The 20,463-nt window shown below is 45.1% G+C and overlaps 1 protein-coding gene across 1 annotated transcript in view; it reads left to right on the plus strand.

Moving 5' to 3' along the window:
• Positions 1 to 20,243, plus strand: part of LOC142313025 (uncharacterized) — a 70,587-nt gene extending 50,344 nt beyond the window's left edge. Inside the window, exon 8 of the mRNA XM_075352012.1 lies at positions 18,756 to 20,243. Coding sequence (XP_075208127.1) covers positions 18,756 to 19,156 — 401 coding nt within the window. The 3' untranslated portion in view covers positions 19,157 to 20,243. The remainder of the gene's footprint in view (positions 1 to 18,755) is intronic.
• The last annotated feature ends 220 nt before the right edge of the window (positions 20,244 to 20,463 follow it).

Genomic DNA, 20,463 nt, shown 5'->3' on the forward strand with positions numbered 1-20,463 from the left:
ATGTAAAAGCATGTACTAAATTATACACATACAATACAGGAAACACCAGTAAATAATATCTTTACAAATACACAAACCCACAATTACATACCACCCCAACAGACTATAGCCCACCCATGCTGTTCTTGCGTGTGGGCAGCCTGAGAGGAAGAGCAAAGAGAGAGCGACCCTCACAGGGTATGATACTAATGTGACGCCCTGGACTAGCCAAGTAGTCACAGACAGGCCCTTGCACAAACACCCGTCCCCCTAAATAAGTAACAGCAGCCAACCTAAAAACCTTGGTCACCCCTCTCGGGTCTTGACGTTCATACCAGGGGGCAGAGCCAGGCGGTTGGCCACGCCCACCGAGGAGCTTGGATAGCTTGAGGCGGGAAAGACAGGGCAGATGAGTTTTGGAGGTGAAAGAGAGCGGAGTAAATGTCTGACAGGGTTCTGGGTCGTAGCCTGGACACCCTTTGGCCAAGCGGCAGACGGTGGTCGCCGCCTGCAGGAGCCGGGTAGACGGCCTGGTGGAACCGTAAGGGACCGGGACAGGGTAGTGGCCCGCCGGTACCGAACCGGGGAACAGACTGGAAACCGGAGCACAGAGGGGGATACTCAGACCCTGAAACGAGGTCCCGAATCTACCGGACTAAGTTAATTCACTGATTGAGGTCTGGGCTTTAGGTCCTTTCCCAACCAAGTCCCGACTGAAGACAACAGCCCAACGAGGGGGATAGAAAGCCACCGCTCAGGCAGAGAGATCCCACGGGCCAGTGTCTGCGGGCAAACGAACTCTCCCGACACACACACACAGCCAGGGAGCGGACTCCCGTCGCTGAAGCGCAGGCAGTCCACAGCTACAAAACAAGCTGCAGGAGAAAGGCGGGAACCACCAAATCGGGTGGGGGACCAGACGCAGCCGGCTGCGGGCACCGACCACCATCTTTTTTTTTTTTTTTTTTACCAGAGACTCCGGTGTATCTGTCAGAGTGAGTACAACTGTGCCCTCGGGCCGCGCACCGCCCCGCACCACACCAATCCGTCCGCACCCTCACAACCGGGCCCCGGGACCATCACCCCCCTACCCACGGAGGTGTCAACACCTGGCTGCGCAACAACATCCCCGGGGGCCTAGTAAACATCAGCGGTGGTGTCTACATTCACCACGACCCGTGGGTGGCATCACGAACTTAACTAAAAACCACGGCCCCAGCCGTAAACCTAACCCCTACGTAGCGCCAGCATCCTTTCAGAGCGAAGTGACCCCGGCTCCAGAGGCGCTCAAGCCACCCACCAACGAGCCCGGATCTGTGCGGCTCGGCTGTAGCCGAGCGCCGGGCGGTACACTTATATAGGGGCCTTGTGACCAAGATTCACCTCCGCTTTTATTAGCTGTAAAAAGTGATGTTATTGGGGCGTGTGTATAGCCAGGTGTTGGAGACTACTCCCATCTAAAAACGTAAAGAAGTCAGACAACACACCACATGGCCTCCTTTGTTTCACCCACCATCCAGCACATATATTATTGAGTCATTTCTCCCGATACTGAGAAAAACGGTTGAGAACTTCACCATATCCTACACAAGGATTACCGTTTAAAAACAATATTCAAAGATCCTCCCTTGCTATGCTACAGGCAACATCCCAATTTAAGAAACATCATGATCCGAAGTTCAATGCCCTCAAATACACCAAGAGGAACTTATCCTTGCAATGTAAAAAGCCGCAAAATTTGCACTCCTATAGAGACCAAAGACCGGATACCGATCCCTAAGGCCTGTTTCACTCGTCAGACGTTTTTCACTGATGTCTTAAAAATGCATATGTCACTCCGTGTGCCCGTGATTCATGGCACACGTGGGTTATCCATGTGCTATTCATGATACGTGATCCGTCATACGTGATAGCACATGAATTGAACAAGAAGGATCGGCACTCGCATCTTGCTTGTTGAATTGAGTACACCCCTGATGAAGCCACATAAGGTGGCGTAACACGTGGGGCGGGCAAGCGCATCCACACTACCTCCTGCACAATTAGACTCTGAGTATTGTAATAACAGGCTTCCCTTGCTCTGTACCTCAAGATATTTTTGTATGTGATATCGTTATTTATGTGTACCTTTAGGCTTTATTATTCTGCTAGCCTGTGTTATTTATTATCTGCCACTGAGGTGTTAAGCGGGCTTTACACGCTACGATATCGTTAATGAATTATCGTCGTGGTCACGGTGTTTGTGGTGCACATCCGGCTTCATTAACGATATCGCAGTGTGTGACACTTATGAGCGACCTGAAGCGATCGCCAAAGCGGTCAAAATTGTTTGCAGCGGAGAGGTTGTCCTGAAACAAATAATCGTTTTCTGCTTCTTAGCGATGTTGTTCCTCGTTCCTGAGGCACCACACATCGCTGTGTGTGACACCGCAGGAGCGACGAACATCTCCTTAGCTGCCTCCACCGGCAATGCGGAAGGAAGGAGGTGGGGGAGATATTACTTCCCGCTCATCTCAGCCCCTCCGCTTCTTTTTGACGCCTGCCGTGTGACGTCGCTGTGACGCTGTACGAGCCGCCCCCTTAGAAAGGAGGCAGTTCGCTGGCCACAGCGACGTCGCAGAGCACGTATGTGCGTGTGACGCTGCCATAGCGATAATGTTCGCTACGGCAGCGATCACCAGATATCGGCCGTACGACGGGGGCGGGTGCTATCGCGCTCGACATCGCCAACAAATGCTAGCGTTGTCGCAGCGTGTAAAGCCCGCTTTAGTGTTTGTGTGCAATTTGCTATATGGGGGGACCTTTGTTTTTGAGTCTTCCCCATGTTTTTAACGTGTTTTATAATTTTGAACTCATTAAAATTTAAACACTTTTTTTTGCATACATCAAGGTCTTTGATTGTTCTTTATTCATATCCCTGGATATTTCAATATACTAATGGTTTAGCTGTGCCCTATATTCCCATAGTTTTGTTTTTTTGCTCTCATATGTGTATGGGTAGGAGCATGCTTCTATTTGAGGGTGGTGCTGTCCCTAACAGGTTTTGAAAAACGCATGTCCCTATGTGTGCTCAGGATTCATGGCACACGTGGGTTATCCATGTGCTATCCATTATACGTGTTCCGTCATCCGTGATAGCAATGAAAAAGGATCAGCCCTCACATCCTGCTTGTTGAATTGATGTGGAGTCTGTCCATCCAGTGATTCGAGCACCGCAGAACTGGAAGTGCCCACCTGTTTTGGCATTACACCCGTGATAGCACATGGAGATAAACTCTTGTCCCTGCTCCTGCTGTCTGTGGTGCTGAACTTTTTAGCTCTGCTGTGTTTCTGGCCTCAGATGTTCCCCGCTACAGCTACTTTCGGGTCGCGGTGCATTGCATAAATATATCCATAATGAGCCGGCTTGGAAGCAGCAGAGAGCAATGGCTGAACACAGCGTCGCTGGAGAAGGTGAGTATAAATTGCTTTTTATTTTCAATGCCCGTGTTTTTCTGGTACGTGTTTCACGGACCACACCATGGTAGATCAGTGATGCCAGAAAAAAAAACGTACATGCCTCTGTACAGAGTACACGGACACTCGTGTACGCCACACAGAGACTCGGTCATTCAAAATTCACTGATTTGTGCGCAGACCCATTGATTTTAATGGGTCTGCATATGTCCGTGATTCTGGTATGTATAAAATCTGTCACATATGTACCTGAATCACTGACATGTGAAAAAGGCTTAAGACACAGCAGGACTAGAAGATTCCTGGGACATTCACATGTTCCTCTTCCAATGTGGTGTGCTTAATCCTGTGCACTATATGTCCTATTGGGGGTTTTTATGTTAGAGAAACAGGACAGAGACTGAGAGCAAGAATAAGGTCTCATCGTCACACAATTTGAGACAAAAAAACCCAAACATTTACCTGTGGCCAAACATTTCTGTGCTTCAGGGCACAACACAAACCACATGAAAATTGTCATATTAAAAGGCAACTTCAGATCACAATCATTCAATGGTCTGGGAATATAAATTCATTACAATGTTTGATTCTGTCCACACACGACTAAATCTGTCAGGAGCATTTTTAACTCACTACAAAATCTGAGGGTTCTCCTCCAAGGATGATGAGGGCACCAGGTCTCTGATCTTACATGGATACAGAATCTGAGGACTCTGCTCCAGAGGTGGTGAGGACACCAAGACTCTGATCTTACATGGATACAGAATCTGAGGACTCTGCTCCAGAGACAGTGAGGGCACCAAGACTCTGATCTTACATGGATACAGAATCTGAGGACTCTGCTCCAGAGATGGTGAGGACACCAAGACTCTGATCTTACATGGATACAGAATCTGAGGACTCTGCTCCAGAGATGGTGAGGACATTGGGACAATTATGGGACCATAAAACTTTAACACCACTAATTAAAGCTAAATAAGGATTCACTCTGTAAGCAATTTTTTTGTTTATTTAAATGTCCATTTATTATACCATGCCTCTGCTCTGTTTGTGGATATATGTGTATTTCTTTACATATTTTGTCATACCATGCCTGATGAAGAGACCTGAGAAGTCTTGAAAGCTTGCTCTGTAATATAATTTATTTTATTTTTATTAGCCATTAAAAGGTATCTGAACTACAAGATTTATAATTTTGTTTGTCTCAATGAGAGCAGTCAATCATTTTTCAACTGGCTAACACGGTATCAAAACTTTTCTTCTTTTGCCGAACAAAATGAGGTTTTCTGCCAGGTGATGCAGGTCTGTGAACTCATTGACCGAACCTGAAGTGAGGTCATTGAGTTTCATGAGGTCACCTGAGGTCAGGCTATCTGTGGTCACAGGTGGAGGACCGTGGCAACCTCCAGCTGTGACCGCAAATAACCCGAGTGACGTCACCGCTGTGGCTCAATCTCAGTTTTTTATTGTGCCCATGTGCTGTCACTTCAGATGTAGCAAAACTGGAATCGTTGTGGGAGCTGACGTATATTACGTCGGAAATGGGTGTTTGGAGTTAATAAAGGGGTGAAAGGGTTTTTTTTGTATTTTATTTCAAAGAAAGGATTTTTTCAGTGTTTGTGTTTATTTCTTTTCACTCACAGATTAGTAATAGAGGGTCTTATAGATGCCGGTCATTCCTAATCTAGGGTTTAGTGGCAGCTGTGAGCTGTCATTAACTCCTTGTCACCGCAATTACCCCGATTGCCACCGCACCAGGGCAATCGAGAACAGCCGGGTAAAGTTCTAATGGATGCAACAATCCTGGGTGGCTGCTATTTTTTGGGTGGGCAATAACCATGGGTCTCCCCAGCCTTAGAGTACCAGCCCCTAGCTTTTGGCTTTATCATGTGGCTGGGTATCAAAATTGTGGGGAAACCACATTATGGTTTTTAAAATTATGTAAATTAGTTAAGATAAAAAGTCACATGCGGTTCTTCTTATTTTGATACACAGTCAAGATAAGAGCACAACTAGGGGCTGCAGCCTGTAGCCGTATGCTTTATCTGTGCTAGGTATCATAATATGGGGGGGACCCTACACCATTTTTTTTTTTACTTTAATTTCTTTAACACTGCTCCGCCCCGTACACGTCGTACACACTCGACTATGCTCTGTACACGTCGTACACATACGGCTCTGCTCCGTACACGTCGTACACACACGGCTCCGCTCTGTACACGTCATACACACACAGCTCCGCTCCGTACACCTCGTACACACACGGCTCCGCTCCGTACACCTCATACACACACGGCTCTGCTCCGGACACCTCATACACACACGGCTCTACTAGATCCACACTGTAAACCCCTCCTGACCCCACACATAACCTTCCCCTCATCCAGCACCATGACACCCAGCACAGCAGAGTCCTGCATACGCTGAGGAGCTGATCATGTGACCCCTGACTCCTCCCCTCCATGTGACATCATCACAGGTCCTGGAAGCACAGAGCAGCCATATATCTAGTGTGCGGCTCTGCAGGTGGAGGTGTGTGGAGATTCCCCATTACTGGGCTCAGGCTCCATACACATTAGATGCTGGGGAGAACAGTCGCTCTATAGAAGAGAATTCTCCTGATTGCCCCGTGAAGGATGGATATGGACAGGGACAAGATGGCGGAGAGGATATTACACCTCACCCTAGAGATCCTCTTCCGGCTTACTGGAGAGGTGAGAGATTCTGATGACGTCACATTACACCATTCTTATCTATGGGAATAACAGATGGACAGAACTGGAGAGGTGAGGACTCTGGAAATGTCTGGAGTGAGATTTCTTACTGTGTCTCTCCATAACCAGGATTACACAGTAGTGAAGAAGACCTCTAGTGAGCGCTGTCAGGCCCCTGTGTCTGAGGGATGGGGAAGACCCCTGAGCCCAATCACGGGGCCTCCACCTCACCCCCCGATACATGAGGACATCAATGACCAGAAGATCCTAGAACTCACCTACAAGATGATTGAGCTGCTGACTGGAGAGGTGACACTGCTGGGAATGCTGGGACATTATACAGTAATGCTATGAAGGGATCGGGGGTGACGGTATCATTGTATGTGTCAGGTTCCTATAAGGTGTCAGGACGTCACCGTCTATTTCTCCATGGAGGAGTGGGAGTATTTAGAAGGACACAAAGATCTGTACAAGGACGTCATGATGGAGGTTCCCCAGCCCCTCACATCACCAGGTAATAGACAGGACTAAATACACACGGCCTATAATTATCTGTATGTAAGGAATGAATTCAGTCCCTGTATGTATCTCCTCCAGGTCTATCCAGTAAGAGGACAACACCAGAGAGATGTCCCCGTCCTCTTCTCCCACAGGACTGTAAACAAGAAGATCCCGATGTTCCTCAGGATCATCAGGTAGATGGAGAGAAGGGGCCATGAAATCTCCCTATGATGTGTAGACGGCTGTGAAGGTCTTGTGCTCAGTCTTGTTTTATCCTCCAGTATTATATGTGTTATACTTGTGTAATGAGAGCGGTGGAGATGGCAGGATTAGAGCTGATCATAGATGGGACTACTCCATCTGTCTGTGACTTTTACAATATTTGTTTCAGGGTGAAGATCTGCCCCATATTAATACTACAGAGACATATGTGAGAGGTGATGAGCGGAGTAAAGAGGAGATTCCTACAGATAACCGTCCAGGTGAGTAGTGACCACTAAATGCAGAGAAGTCACAGATTCTTCTCATTCAGCAGCTGCTACAATGTGGGACTAAGAAGAAGGAACAAAACTTATTATCCTAAAAATAAAGTGTAAGAGGTTTCCCGTACATCCTAGACACGGGGAATGTGTAAAAATAATCCTAACAGTACGAATAATTTCAGAACTTTTTCCACCTTTAATGTCGCTCATAATCTGTAAAAATTAATTTAGAGACCAACTAAGATCTGTTTGAGTGGAAAAAATTATAAAACTGAGAGCTAAAATAATGTGGTTGCATAAATCTACACACCGTTAAACTAATATTTTATTGAAATAACCTTTGAATTGATGAGAGCATTCATTTTTGGGTTGGAGTCTCATCACCACGGCCGACATTGCAGTGAGTTGCAGGTTGTATTGTTTGTTGTTAAGGATAAAGCAGCTCTGGAAATCATCTTTTATAGAGAGTGTGATTTGCATTAATTGTGTGACTTCGGGGAATTATTTACTTGTTTTATTTCTGTGTTCTGTAATCCACATTAGTAATATGTGCTCCATTATTGACAATGTCGTCCAGTGTGTGTCTTGCCGCATGTATGCAATCCTTGAGCAGCTGTGTGAGGTGCAGACTGCTGCTCTTAGTCTGATCTGATGTCAGCTGTATCTCATCATCATCCACGTCTTGAGAGAGTAATTGCAGTTCCCTTCTTTTGGTTTCTTCTGACCATGGCTGTTCAAATATTTGTGAATCACTGCACATGACCTTCTCATGTCCCTCTTGAAACATGCATGGAGAGAGGCCAGAAGAAGCCATGAATGGAAAGTTAAAGAGTTCCCTGGACTGTCCAAGTGTAGATCTTCTTGTCTCCCTGGACTCTTCATGGTGGGAGAAAGGAGGATCAGGGTGAGGATTATGTGGTTCAGCCTCTTGGCTAGTGACACTGTGTGCAAGACAAAGTTGTTCCAGTAAACAGACTGGAAGCATTATCTGCCATCCAGGGCACAACCTGCTCGCACTGTTCTGACTTCAACAGGGGTGTACTCCCCCCCCACCCCCTCTACAATTTGGGACAGGAACCTAGAATGAGATGAGGTTTGGGCTGCTCCCACAAAAGCAGGCACAGTTGCACAGTTTGCCATGTCACACGGCCATGGCATCTGCCTACATCAGCACCATGTCCACTTTCCAATTAGGTACATAGCTAAGCTTTTAATACAGAATATAATGTATTGGAATTATCCCTTTAAGGGACTGATTGATCTTGCAGCAGATAGCAGCAATTTTATAATTTTACCTTTTTAAAATGAAGTTTTGTTTGGGCGGCATCGGTTAATGTAACACAATCAACCCTGCCTAAAAGGCTTTATTTTTTTTATATGTTTGGTGTTTTTTAAAACACTGTAGCCCTCACTCCAGTAAACCTTAAACAGTAACAAGGAACGATAACAGCAGTTTGAGAATTTTCCCTTTTAAAGGGAACCTGTCACCAAGATTTTCCCTTATAACCTGCAGCGACCACTAGTGAGCCTTTATATACAGCATTCTAGAATACTGTATAAAAGAGCCCAGGCCGCTCTGTATAATGTTAAAAACAGCTTTATTATATTTACCTGGGGGGGGCAATTGGGTCCAATGGGCGTCTCTAGTCTCAGATCTGGCGCTTCCTCTCCACCTTCCATCGCCGTCCTCCTTCATAGCTCAATCTGGATGATGCACCCTACGTCATGCACATGTGACGCCCTGGACTAGCCAGGTAGTCACAGACATAACACCACACACACCCCCTCCCTTGGATAGTTACACCAGTCAACCAAAAACCCTTGTTGCCTCCCTCCAGTGGCTGATGTCCACACCAGGTGGAGTGCAGCCAGGCGGTTGGCCCCACCCACCGAGGAGTTCACAGGCCTGGAGGCGGTAAAAGGAGACAGATGTGTTTTGGAGGTGAAAGTGAGAGGAGAAAAACGTCTGCGTGTGCCTGGATAGGAGCCCAGGCAATGACAGCAAGGTCGGCAGACGGTGGTGGCTGTCTGCAGGAGTTAGCGGATCTCTGCGGAACCGTAGGACTGGGGTTGGGCGGTGGCCCACCGGTACCGAACCGGGGAGCGGAGTGAAGTTAAGCACACAGGCAGGGCCATCGGACCCCGACTAGGCTTGGAGCCGCCGACAACGGTCAAATCCGAGAGTGACCGGGACCCCAGGGGTTTCCTAACACCCAAGTCCCGCTAGAAGGCAACAGTCCACACTGCGAGGATACACAGACACCGCCACAGGCTAGAGATACAAGGGCCAGCGCCTGCGGGCAAAAGGGCTCCTACGGTACCTATACGTCGGGGAGCGGACTACCGTTGGGAAACCATCGGAGTCGACACATTCTACACAGGTGCAGGGAAAGACAGCCACCATCACCTGTCCGGGGAGAGCAAAGACACTGCAGCCGGCTGCGGGACCCGTCCATCCGGCCGTTTGGTTTACCAGAGACTTTGTGACTTTCTGTCTGAGTGAGTACAACAGTGCCATCCGGCACCGCGCTGCGCTGCCCCTGCACCCCAGCCATCCAGCCTCCCCGCATCATCACCGGGCCCTGGGAGCACCAACCCCCTACCCATGGAGGGGACAACACCCTAGCTGCTCCCTGCCATCGCTCCCGGGATCCCCTTCACCAGCAGCAGTGGTGCCCATTATCACCACGACCTGTGGGTGGCGTCACAAACTATCTCCCCAAACAAACCATCCCTTTTCACTCACTGGTGAGGAGCGCTGCACGAGTCCCCGGGTCCGGCCCACCGCTCGAGCCACCGAGCAGCAGCAGCAGAAGCCCCGGACCCGAGCGTGGCGAGCGCGCCCCTCCGCCTGCAACACAAACAGAGGCCTCCTTTGCGCTGTTGCGCAAACACACTTTGATCTGCCCTGCTGAGGGCAGAGCAAAGTACTGTAGTGCAAATGTGTGGGTGGTCTTTGACCTTTCCCTGTGTATTACAGTACTTTGCTCTGTCCTCAGCAGGGCAGATCAAAGTGCACATGCGCAGGAGTGCAATGGAGGCTTCATCCACGCATCATCCACATGGAGCTCTGAAGGAAGAGAGGAGGCGCCTGAGCAGAGACCAGCAACGCCCACTGGACCCGACCGCCCCACAAGTGAATATAATAAAAGCTCTTTTTTACATTATACAGCCTTGGTACTTATATACAGTATTCTAGAATGCCGTAGGTTATAAGGGAAAATCCTGGAGACAAGTTCCCTTTAGAATGGCATTTTGTTTGGGATGGCATCAGGTAATCTAAAGGGTGCTTTACACGCTGCGATATCGGTAACGATATATTGTCGGGGTCACGTCGTTAGTGACGCACATCCAGCGCCATTACCGACATTGCAGCGTGTGAAACCAAGGCGCGACGATCAATGAGCACAAAAACGTGAAAAATTGTTGCTTGTTGATACGTCGCTCATTTCAATAATATCGTTGCTGCTACAGGTACGATGTTGTTTGTCACAACGCTATGCGTTATGCAACACTATGCTATGCGCTAATCGCTATGTGTGACACCGCAGGAACGACGAACATCTCCTTACCTGCGTCCACCAGCAAGGAGGAAGGAAGGAGGTGGGCAGCATGTTCCGGCTGCTCATCTCCGCCCCTCCTCTGCTATTGGACGGCTGCCGTGTGACGTCGCTATGACGCCGCACGAATCACCCCCTTAGAAAGAAAGCGGATCTCCAGCCAGAGTGACATCGCAGAGAAGGTACAGTTAGGTCCAGAAATATTTGGACAGTGACGCAATTTTCGCGAGTTGGGCTCTGCATGCCACCACATTGGATTTGAAATGAAACCTCTACAACAGAATTCAAGTGCAGATTGTAACGTTTAATTTGAAGGTTTGAACAAAAATATCTGATAGAAATTGTAGGAATTGTACACATTTCTTTACAAACACTCCACATTTTAGGAGGTCAAAAGTAATTGACAAATAAACCAAACCCAAACAAAATATTTTTATTTTCAATATTTTGTTGCGAATCCTTTGGAGGCAATCACTGCCTTAAGTCTGGAACCCATGGACATCACCAAACGCTGGGTTTCCTCCTTCTTAATGCTTTGCCAGGCCTTTACAGCCGCAGCCTTCAGGTCTTGCTTGTTTGTGGGTCTTTCCGTCTTAAGTCTGGATTTGAGCAAGTGAAATGCATGCTCAATTGGGTTAAGATCTGGTGATTGACTTGGCCATTGAAGAATGTTCCACTTTTTTGCACTCATGAACTCCTGTGTAGCTTTGGCTGTATGCTTGGGGTCAGTGTCCATCTGTACTATGAAGCGCCGTCCGATCAACTTTGCGGCATTTGGCTGAATCTGGGCTGAAAGTATATCCCGGTTCACTTCAGAATTCATCCGGCTACTCTTGTCTGCTGTTATGTCATCAATAAACACAAGTGACCCAGTGCCATTGAAAGCCATGCATGCCCATGCCATCACGTTGCCTCCACCATGTTTTACAGAGGATGTGGTGTGCCTTGGATCATGTGCCGTTCCCTTTCTTCTCCAAACTTTTTTCTTCCCATCATTCTGGTACAGGTTGATCTTTGTCTCATCTGTCCATAGAATACTTTTCCAGAACTGAGCTGGCTTCATGAGGTGTTTTTCAGCAAATTTAACTCTGGCCTGTCTATGTTTGGAATTGATGAATGGTTTGCATCTAGATGTGAACCCTTTGTATTTACTTTCATGGAGTCTTCTCTTTACAGTTGACTTAGAGACAGATACACCTACTTCACTGAGAGTGTTCTGGACTTCAGTTGATGTTGTGAACGGGTTCTTCTTCACCAAAGAAAGTATGCGGCGATCATCCATCACTGTTGTCATCCGTGGACGCCCAGGCCTTTTTGAGTTCCCAAGCTCACCAGTCAATTCCTTTTTTCTCAGAATGTACCCGACTGTTGATTTTGCTACTCCAAGCATGTCTGCTATCTCTCTGATGGATTTTTTTTTTTTCAGCCTCAGGATGTTCTGCTTCACCTCAATTGAGAGTTCCTTAGACCGCATGTTGTCTAGTCACAGCAACAGCTTCCAAATGCAAAACCACACACCTGTAATCAACACCAGACCTTTTAACTACTTCATTGATTACAGGTTAACGAGGGAGACGCCTTCAGAGTTAAATGCAGCCCTTAGAGTCCCTTGTCCAATTACTTCTGGTCCCTTGAAAAAGAGGAGGCTATGCATTACAGAGCTATGATTCCTAAACCCTTTCTCCGATTTGGATGTGAAAACTCTCATATTGCAGCTGGGAGTGTGCACTTTCAGCCCATATTAGATATATAATTGTATTTCTGAACATGTTTTTGTAAACAGCTAAAATAACAAAACTTGTGTCACTGTCCAAATATTTCTGGACTTAACTGTAAGTCCGTGTGACGGGTGTTAGCGATGTTGTGCTCCAAGGGCAGCGATTTGCCCGTGTCACACAACCGACGGGGGCGGGTACGCTCGCTAGCGATATCGATACCGATATCGCAGCGTGTAAAGTACCCTTAAGGCAATCAGTCCGATCTAAATGGAATTTTTAGGCTGTGTCTGCACTCTGCGTTTTCAACTGCGTTTCCGCAGCGTTTTGAGCAGCAGCGTTTTCATGCCAAAAGGCATGCGTTTTGGTTTCCCATAATAGTCTATGGAAAACGCTGAAATTCCGTCCGCACTTAGCGTTTATAAACGCTGCGTTTAATTTGCATAATTTGTGGCAAAAAACATGTGTTCAAAGAAGCAGCATGTCAATTGTTTTTGCCATTTGGGCTGCGTTTTGCTAACATTGAAGTCAATGAGAAGTAGCAAGAAGCAAGCAACATCAAAATTCCAGCGTTTTACCTGCTTTTTAGGTGCAGAAAACATGTGTTTTGGAATTCCAAAACGCAATCTTTTCTGACATTAAAATAATGGAATAATATGTCCCTTTACACACACACACATAGTCCGACAATTAAATTAATGAAAAATATAAATTTATTGCTATTTTACCGCTAAATAGTATAAAACTATGGGGAGATAAGGTTTGCACACCAGTGACTATGTAAGGGGAATACATGAAATAGCAGAAACTGCTGTGTGAATACTGACTTGAAAAATCCAATAGCTATATGTAAGAGTGAAAATGTGAAAAATGGAATCTGCATTACTGCCATGAACATATGAATCAAGAGAAATTTAGCTACTGAATTGATCAATGCAATAGAGCCCCAACACTACGCCAAAGTATTTCTCTACGTTGGGGTCCCTAGCTTGTGTGTGTTGCCAATCCATATCATACGCATAAATAGCCTGGGTCTCAGCTTCCCATACACGGTAAGTTTTTTAACTGCATGAGAGGACACACACAAGCTAGGGACCCCAACGTAGAGAAATACTTTGGCGTAGTGTTGGGGCTCTATTGCATTGATCAATTCAGTAGCTAAATTTCTCTTGATTCATATGTTCATGGCAGTAATGCAGATTCCATTTTTCACATTTTCACTCTTGGATATAGCTATTGGATTTTTCAAGTCAGTATTCACACAGCAGTTTCTGCTATTTCATGTATTCCCCTTACATAGTCACTGGTGTGCATACCTTATCTCCCCATAGTGATGGTTTTTTTTAGGTTTTTGCACCCAGTTCGGACTTAGAATGGTGTTCCAAACGTTATTCCTATTTGTTAAATAGTATAAAACCACTATAATTATAAGAAATATAACTATTTTCTTTATCATTTCAATAATTATATGTTCCTTTTTTTTTCCCCCTTTTTTCATTGTTTGACTGTTTCAACTTTATTTAGCAGTGTTGTTATGTTCAAAACGCATCTTTCAAAATGCAATGGAAAAGCATGTAAAAAGCGTAAAAAACGCGGCTAAAACGCAGTAAATACGCATGCGTTTTTAGCGCTATTTTGTGGTCAGAAGCAACTTTGGCAAAATCAATTACTGCCAGAGGGTGCGTTTTGAACTTCAATTAGGACGACGCAAAGTGCGGACACAGCCTTAAACACTCTGTAGCCCTTATTCCATTAAACTTTGAGTACTAACCAGCTCAGATAGCAGATAAACTGAAAAATAAGGAGCGCTGATAGTGTAATACCAACAGATCAGTGAGGTAGATCAGGAAAAATACACTCACCTGAAAAGGCTGTGATAGTCACAACCACTGATAGAGCATAGGATGAAGGCGTCTGCTGCAGCCCCACATGGATGTGCATACAAATCAGAGTGAAGAGGGGGTTAATGCCGCGCATCAGCCAAAATGAAGATGTAGCACGTTGATGTTATAAACGTATTCTTTTATTCCATCGGTCTACGCGTTTCGAGGATATACCTCTTCTTTAGGACCAGTGCATCAACATAGTTACTATGTTGATGCACTGGTCCTGAAGAAGAGGTATATCCTCGAAACGCGTAGACCGATAGAATAAAAGAATACGTTTATAACATCAACGTGCTACATCTTCATTTTGGCTGATGCGCGGCATTAACCCCCTCTTCACTCTGATTTGTATGCACAGCTCAGATAGCAGCAATTTTAGAATCCTACATTTTAAAATGGCGTTTTGTTTGATACAGCAGGTAATTTTATGCAATCAACCCGGCCTAAATACTTTTTTTTTTTTTTTTTTTTACAAACTGGACCTTACTATGACATCTCTGCCTGTACAAACAAGCTCATATAGCAGTGGTTATGGAATAATCCATTTAAAATGGCGTCTTCTTTGTAGCAGCAATAGGTAATTTAAAACAACCTGGCCTAAATGCCTTTCTACACAAACTGTACTCTCTTCCGATATCTCCCCCTGCACTACACTCAGCTTCCAATGGTTTTGTGATTTAGCCCTGAAAAAGTTGAATGAAGGTTAAATCTTCAAGCAGGTCCTACCTCGCACTAACACTGTCCCTTATCCAGCAGCAATAGCAGCTTTCTGTCACGTTCATCTCTTTGCTATATGAAACTAGTGACAGATTCAGAACTTGAGAGTAATTTTCCATTCTTGACTCAATATTAAAGGTGTTTTCCTTTCCTTTGCAGTTAGTTGTAGGGTAAATGTCAGTATTCCTTGCCAGCAAGCTGGTTAATTACCCGCTCAGGTGTTTCCGGTTTGGGACAACTCCCAGTCCCTTTCTACATCCTCTGCTAGCAGCAAAGGGTGTTGGTTATTCTCTTTGCCATTTGGATGCTGGGCCAGGAGGTGAAAGGAGCTGCTTATTCCCTCTGTTTAAGTTGCTGTGGTGGTTGCATTCTTAGCGCTGTCTGCAGCAAATTGTTGGTGTTTCCCCCTGTCTGTTTTCCTTACCTGGTGTCTTGTTTCAGTGCAGCAGTGGGCCTAGTGTCCTTCACCTGCCCACTCCCTAGCCAGGAACTCTTAGGGTCTTTTACAGGGCTTCAGGTTCTTGCTCGGCGACAGGTGAGGAACCTGTATAGGGACTGGCTGGAAGTGCAGGGTACATCGGCAGGTAAATGAAGGAGGTGTCCATCTTCCCTCTCCCTAGTCTAAGGACCCTCCATTGTTAAAGTGTCCCCGTTGTACAACTTGTTTGTCATGGTGTAACCCCTGTTGTTGTGTGTTTTGGCTCACGCCAGACTCTCCCCTAGTCTGCGCCATGACACTTTCCCTCCCCTTGCTCCGGATGAAATTCACCTAAGATGTTGTCGGTGGGTCATATATAGACCTGATGACACGATCCGGCCAGCCAATCACAGAATCCTACTAGCAAAGATGGCCATGGCATTTTTGTGATTGGCAAGCAATCCCAGCATGTTTAGTGGCTGAAAACCAGGTCTCAAACATGCGGGGAGGAGACTTGAATCTCGCCAAGCGAGGAGCAAAATGTTCATCTAGTAACAGATATTGCAAATACCGTACTATTCGTGCGAGTAACAAATAATGCCGAGTTTATTCACTCATCACTACTCATAACACGAGACTGGTCAGAACTGTAGAATTTGACCCGGTCAGGAAGGTTAAAACGGGCTGTATAGGGAAGGTGTTAAAGATGAAAAAAGTTTTGAAGTGATTCTTAAGGGCAGGGTTTTTAAAGGGTGTGTAGGCTTTTTAGATTTACTGAGGTTATTCCCTATGTTTGTTAAATTGGGAATGGAGATGGAATATGTGCAGGTTATGGTGAAAGGTTCACAGATCGTTGCTCTTCATTTTTTGCTTATTTTCAACTGTTTTGTTTTTGTAATGTGAAATTTAAATGTTTTCGTTTAAAAAATCCACTGCTTTTATGTAATTTCAGAAATCTCATTCACTCGCTGCGAAATATATCCAAAGTGTAAACTGCCAGGAGCTGCGGGATTGTTATGCTTAGTCTGACAGTTTATGCTGCAGATATAGGTCTCACTCATAAAGAGTGAAATGTGGAGCTTCCCCTCACATGTTTCACAATGTTATCGGCAGCGGGATTTATCACTTTGGGAATGATGCGGGTCATCAGTTACCGGAGGTTCTCAGCAAATCTGCTCTGTGGGAACATTGTCTGAAGGTTATAGGAAGGTGACAATTAACAGATACATTTCAGAAACGCCAAAATAACACAATTGTTCCCACTACATTACGTCCCTCAGCATTGATCAGGAGGCCAGCATATTGCCTATTATTTTAAGGAGGTTAAGCCACAAAAGGTCATTGCTAAAAAAACTGGCTGTTCAGAGTGCTGTATCCAAGCATATGAATAGAATGTTGACTGGAAGGAAAAAGTGTGGTAGAAAACGGCGCTCAAGCAACCGGGATAACCGCAGCCTAGATAGGATTGTTAAGAAAAGGCCATTCAGAAATGTTGGGGAGGTTCACAAGGAGTGGATTGCTGCTGGAGTCAGTGCTTCAAGAGCCACCACACACAGATCTATCCAGGACATGGGCTACAACTATCGCACTCCTTCTGTCAAGCCACTCATGACCAATAGACCACGTCAGAAGTGTCTTACCTAGGCTAGGGAAAAAAGAACTAGACTGTTGCTCCGTGGTCCAAGGTGTTGTTTTCAGATGAAAGTAAATTTTGCATTTCATTTGGAAATCGCGGTCCCAGAGTCTGGAGGCATAGCGGAGAGGCCACAATCCAAACTGCTTGAGGTCTAGTGTGAAGTGTCCACAATTAGTGATGGTTTGATTTGGTTTGGTAGTGATTAGTGATGGGGAGCCATGTCATCTGTTGGTATAGGTTCACTTTGTTTAATCATGACCAAAGTCAGCGCAGCCGTCCACCACGAAATTTCAGAGCACTTCATGCTTCCCTCTGCCGCCAGGCTTTTTCAAGATGGAAATTTCATTTTCCAGCATGACTTCTCACCTGTCCACACTACCAAAACTAACAATACCTGGTTTAATAACCACAGTATCACTGTGCTTGATTGGCCAGCAAACTTGCCTGACCTAATCCTATTGAGAAACCATGGGGTATTGTCAAGAGGAAGAAGAGAGACACCAGACCCAACAATGCAGATGAGCTGAAGGCGGCTATCAAAACAAACTGGGCGTCCATAACACCTCAGCAGTGCCACAGGCTGATCGCCTACATGCCGCATTGATGCAGTAATTCATGCAAAAGGAGCCCCCTCAAGTATTGAGGCATTTACTGTACAAACTTTTCAGAAGACCAACATTTCTGAGCTAAAAATCTTTTTTTCAGTTGGTCTTATATAAACTAATTTTTTGAGATAATGACTTTTGGGGTTTCATTGGTTGTAAGCCATAATCATCAACATTAATAAAAACAAACAATGAAATAGTTATGGATATACTTAGTGGATTTACTGAAAAATCTTGAGTCTTCTAGAAAGGAGTATGTGGTCTTTTACAGCGGTTATTAATGTATTCTAATGTTTCTAGCTTTGACTTAATGGGCCATTAGAATAGTTAGACTTTTTATAGAAGTTGGTTGCAGAATTTAGGTTCACTACCTCCCGGGGCTGGGGGAAATATGTGAATAGGAAAATAAATAAGAGGAACATTACTCGCAAATCACAGCCCCTGCTGCTTTGCGGCTTGTCTCTGGTCATTCTGTACTTGACTGCATCCATAATGTGCCATATACAACATGTGAACGCTATAATCCAGCAATAGCCTCACAGTATATGTGATACACATGACCATTGCATCGGGCTATTCATCACAGCAGATTAGACCAAGATTGGATAGAGCGCTAAGGTGGTAGGTCTGAAATTACAATGGATTAAGAAGATGAGTAATGTTTATTGAAATATACCACATTCTATCTCAACCCAGTATATTTTGACAATCTGAAAAAAAAAAAAAAACACTTCAAAAATGAATTTGCTTTTTTAATTTTACACTTTCTACAAATTCTTCTCGTACATATATTTTTTGCAGGTGACTGTACTAGGACATCAGACGGACTTCTGACATCTTTAAATTTTCAGTCATATGATCTTGGTGTGCCAGAAGACACACTTAAGGAACATTGCATTATCCCAGCTGTAACCTCGGTGATTGACAGCAAAGACCTACCATTTGATCCTTTTAAACATCATTCATCACAGACTATTAAGGATAATAAAAGTCACCAAAAGTATGTTAGGGCTATCGTAGGTAACAAGCCGTTTTCATGTTCAGAGTGTGGAAAATATTTTAATCGTCATGCAAACCTTGTTTCACATAAAAGAGCGCACACAGGGGAGAAACCATATCCATGTCCAGAATGTGGGAAATGGTTTAAAGATAAATCAACTCTTGTTACACATCAAAAAGCTCACACAGGGGAGAAGCCATTTTCATGTTCAAAATGTGGGAAATGTTTCACAAATAAATCAATTCTTGTTAGACATCAAAAAACTCACACAGGGGAGAAGCCATTTTCTTGTTCAGAATGTGGGAAATGTTTTGGTCGTAAATCAACTCTTGTTACACATCAGAGAACTCACACAGGGGAGAAGCCATTTTCATGTTCAGAATGTGGAAAATGTTTTGCAAATAAATCAGTTCTTGTTACACATCAGAGAACTCACACAGGAAAAGCTGTTTATATGTGCAGAATGTGGGAAATGTTTGGCAGATAAATTAACTCTTGTTAAACATCAAAGACTTCACACAGGCAAGAAGCCATTTTCATGTTCAGATTGGGGCCAAAGTTTTAGTCAGGAATCAAGTCTTGTTATATATCAGAGAACTCACACTGGGGAGAAGACATTTTCATGTTCACAATGTGAGAAATATTTTGCAGATAAATCAACACCCGTTAAATATCAAAGAATTCACACGGTCGACAAGCCATTTTCATGTTCGTAATGTGGTCAAGATTTTAATCAGGTATCAAGTCTTATTATACATCAAAGAATTCACACAGGGGAGAAGCCATATTTATGTTGAGAATGTCGGAAATTTTTCTTTATTTCAAAACAACACAGCTCACACATTTGAAAACAAATTTTCATACCCAGAATTTTGGAAGTATTTATTTGAATATTTAATTCTGTTTATTAGATAATAAATCTTGTTCCACATAGGAGAAATCACAAACGGGAGAAGCTATATTCATGTTCTGAATTTTTAAAGAATAAATTTAGGCTTCAAAAAACTTCCAAAATACGATTTTTAACCTTTTATTGTCAAATTGTACAAGAAAACATCAATTACCAAAGTCACATCTCATGAATAGACAAACACAAGTAGAATCCAAATTTCTGAAATATAAATAACACCCTGTGCACTGAATATTTTATACTAATATATACAGTGTATGACATACCGTATTTTTCGGACCATAAGACGCACTTTTTTTCCCCCAAATGTTGGGGGAAAGTTGGGGGTGCGTCTTATGGTCTGACTATAGGGCTGCGGCCGGGAACGAGGGTGGAGCGGGTCATCAGGGGCACGAGCAGGCAGCAGTAGCGCCTGCCGTGACCACGTGGGCCCGCTCATTACATATGCACGCCCATCCTCCCGCCCATCTCTCAGCGCTGAAGCCGGCACTGACAGGTGGGCGGGAGGACGAGCGGGGACACGCGCTTAGTAAAGAGCCGGTCCGCATGATCACCCCTGGCAACTACAGCCTGGAGTGATCATGTGCGGCTGTATTCACTGCCCTCCGCGCGTCATCATCAGCGCGGGGAGCAGTGAATCAGTACACTCACCCGTCCCCGTGTGTGGAGCCGTCCCCCTGCAGCACGCGATGTCTTCCTGTCTGTGCCGGTCAGCTGATCTGTGCCGGTCAGCTGATCGGCACAGACAGGAAGACATCGCGTGCTGCAGGGGAACGGCTCCACACACACAGGTCATTGCCGCTGAGAGGAAGATGATCGGTGCTGCAGGGAGTGAGGAAAAGGTGAGTATAAACGTTTATTTTTTTTCTCTGTGCTATAGGATA

This window comes from Anomaloglossus baeobatrachus, chromosome 5, assembly GCF_048569485.1.
Source record: "Anomaloglossus baeobatrachus isolate aAnoBae1 chromosome 5, aAnoBae1.hap1, whole genome shotgun sequence".
NCBI lineage: Eukaryota > Metazoa > Chordata > Amphibia > Anura > Aromobatidae > Anomaloglossus > Anomaloglossus baeobatrachus.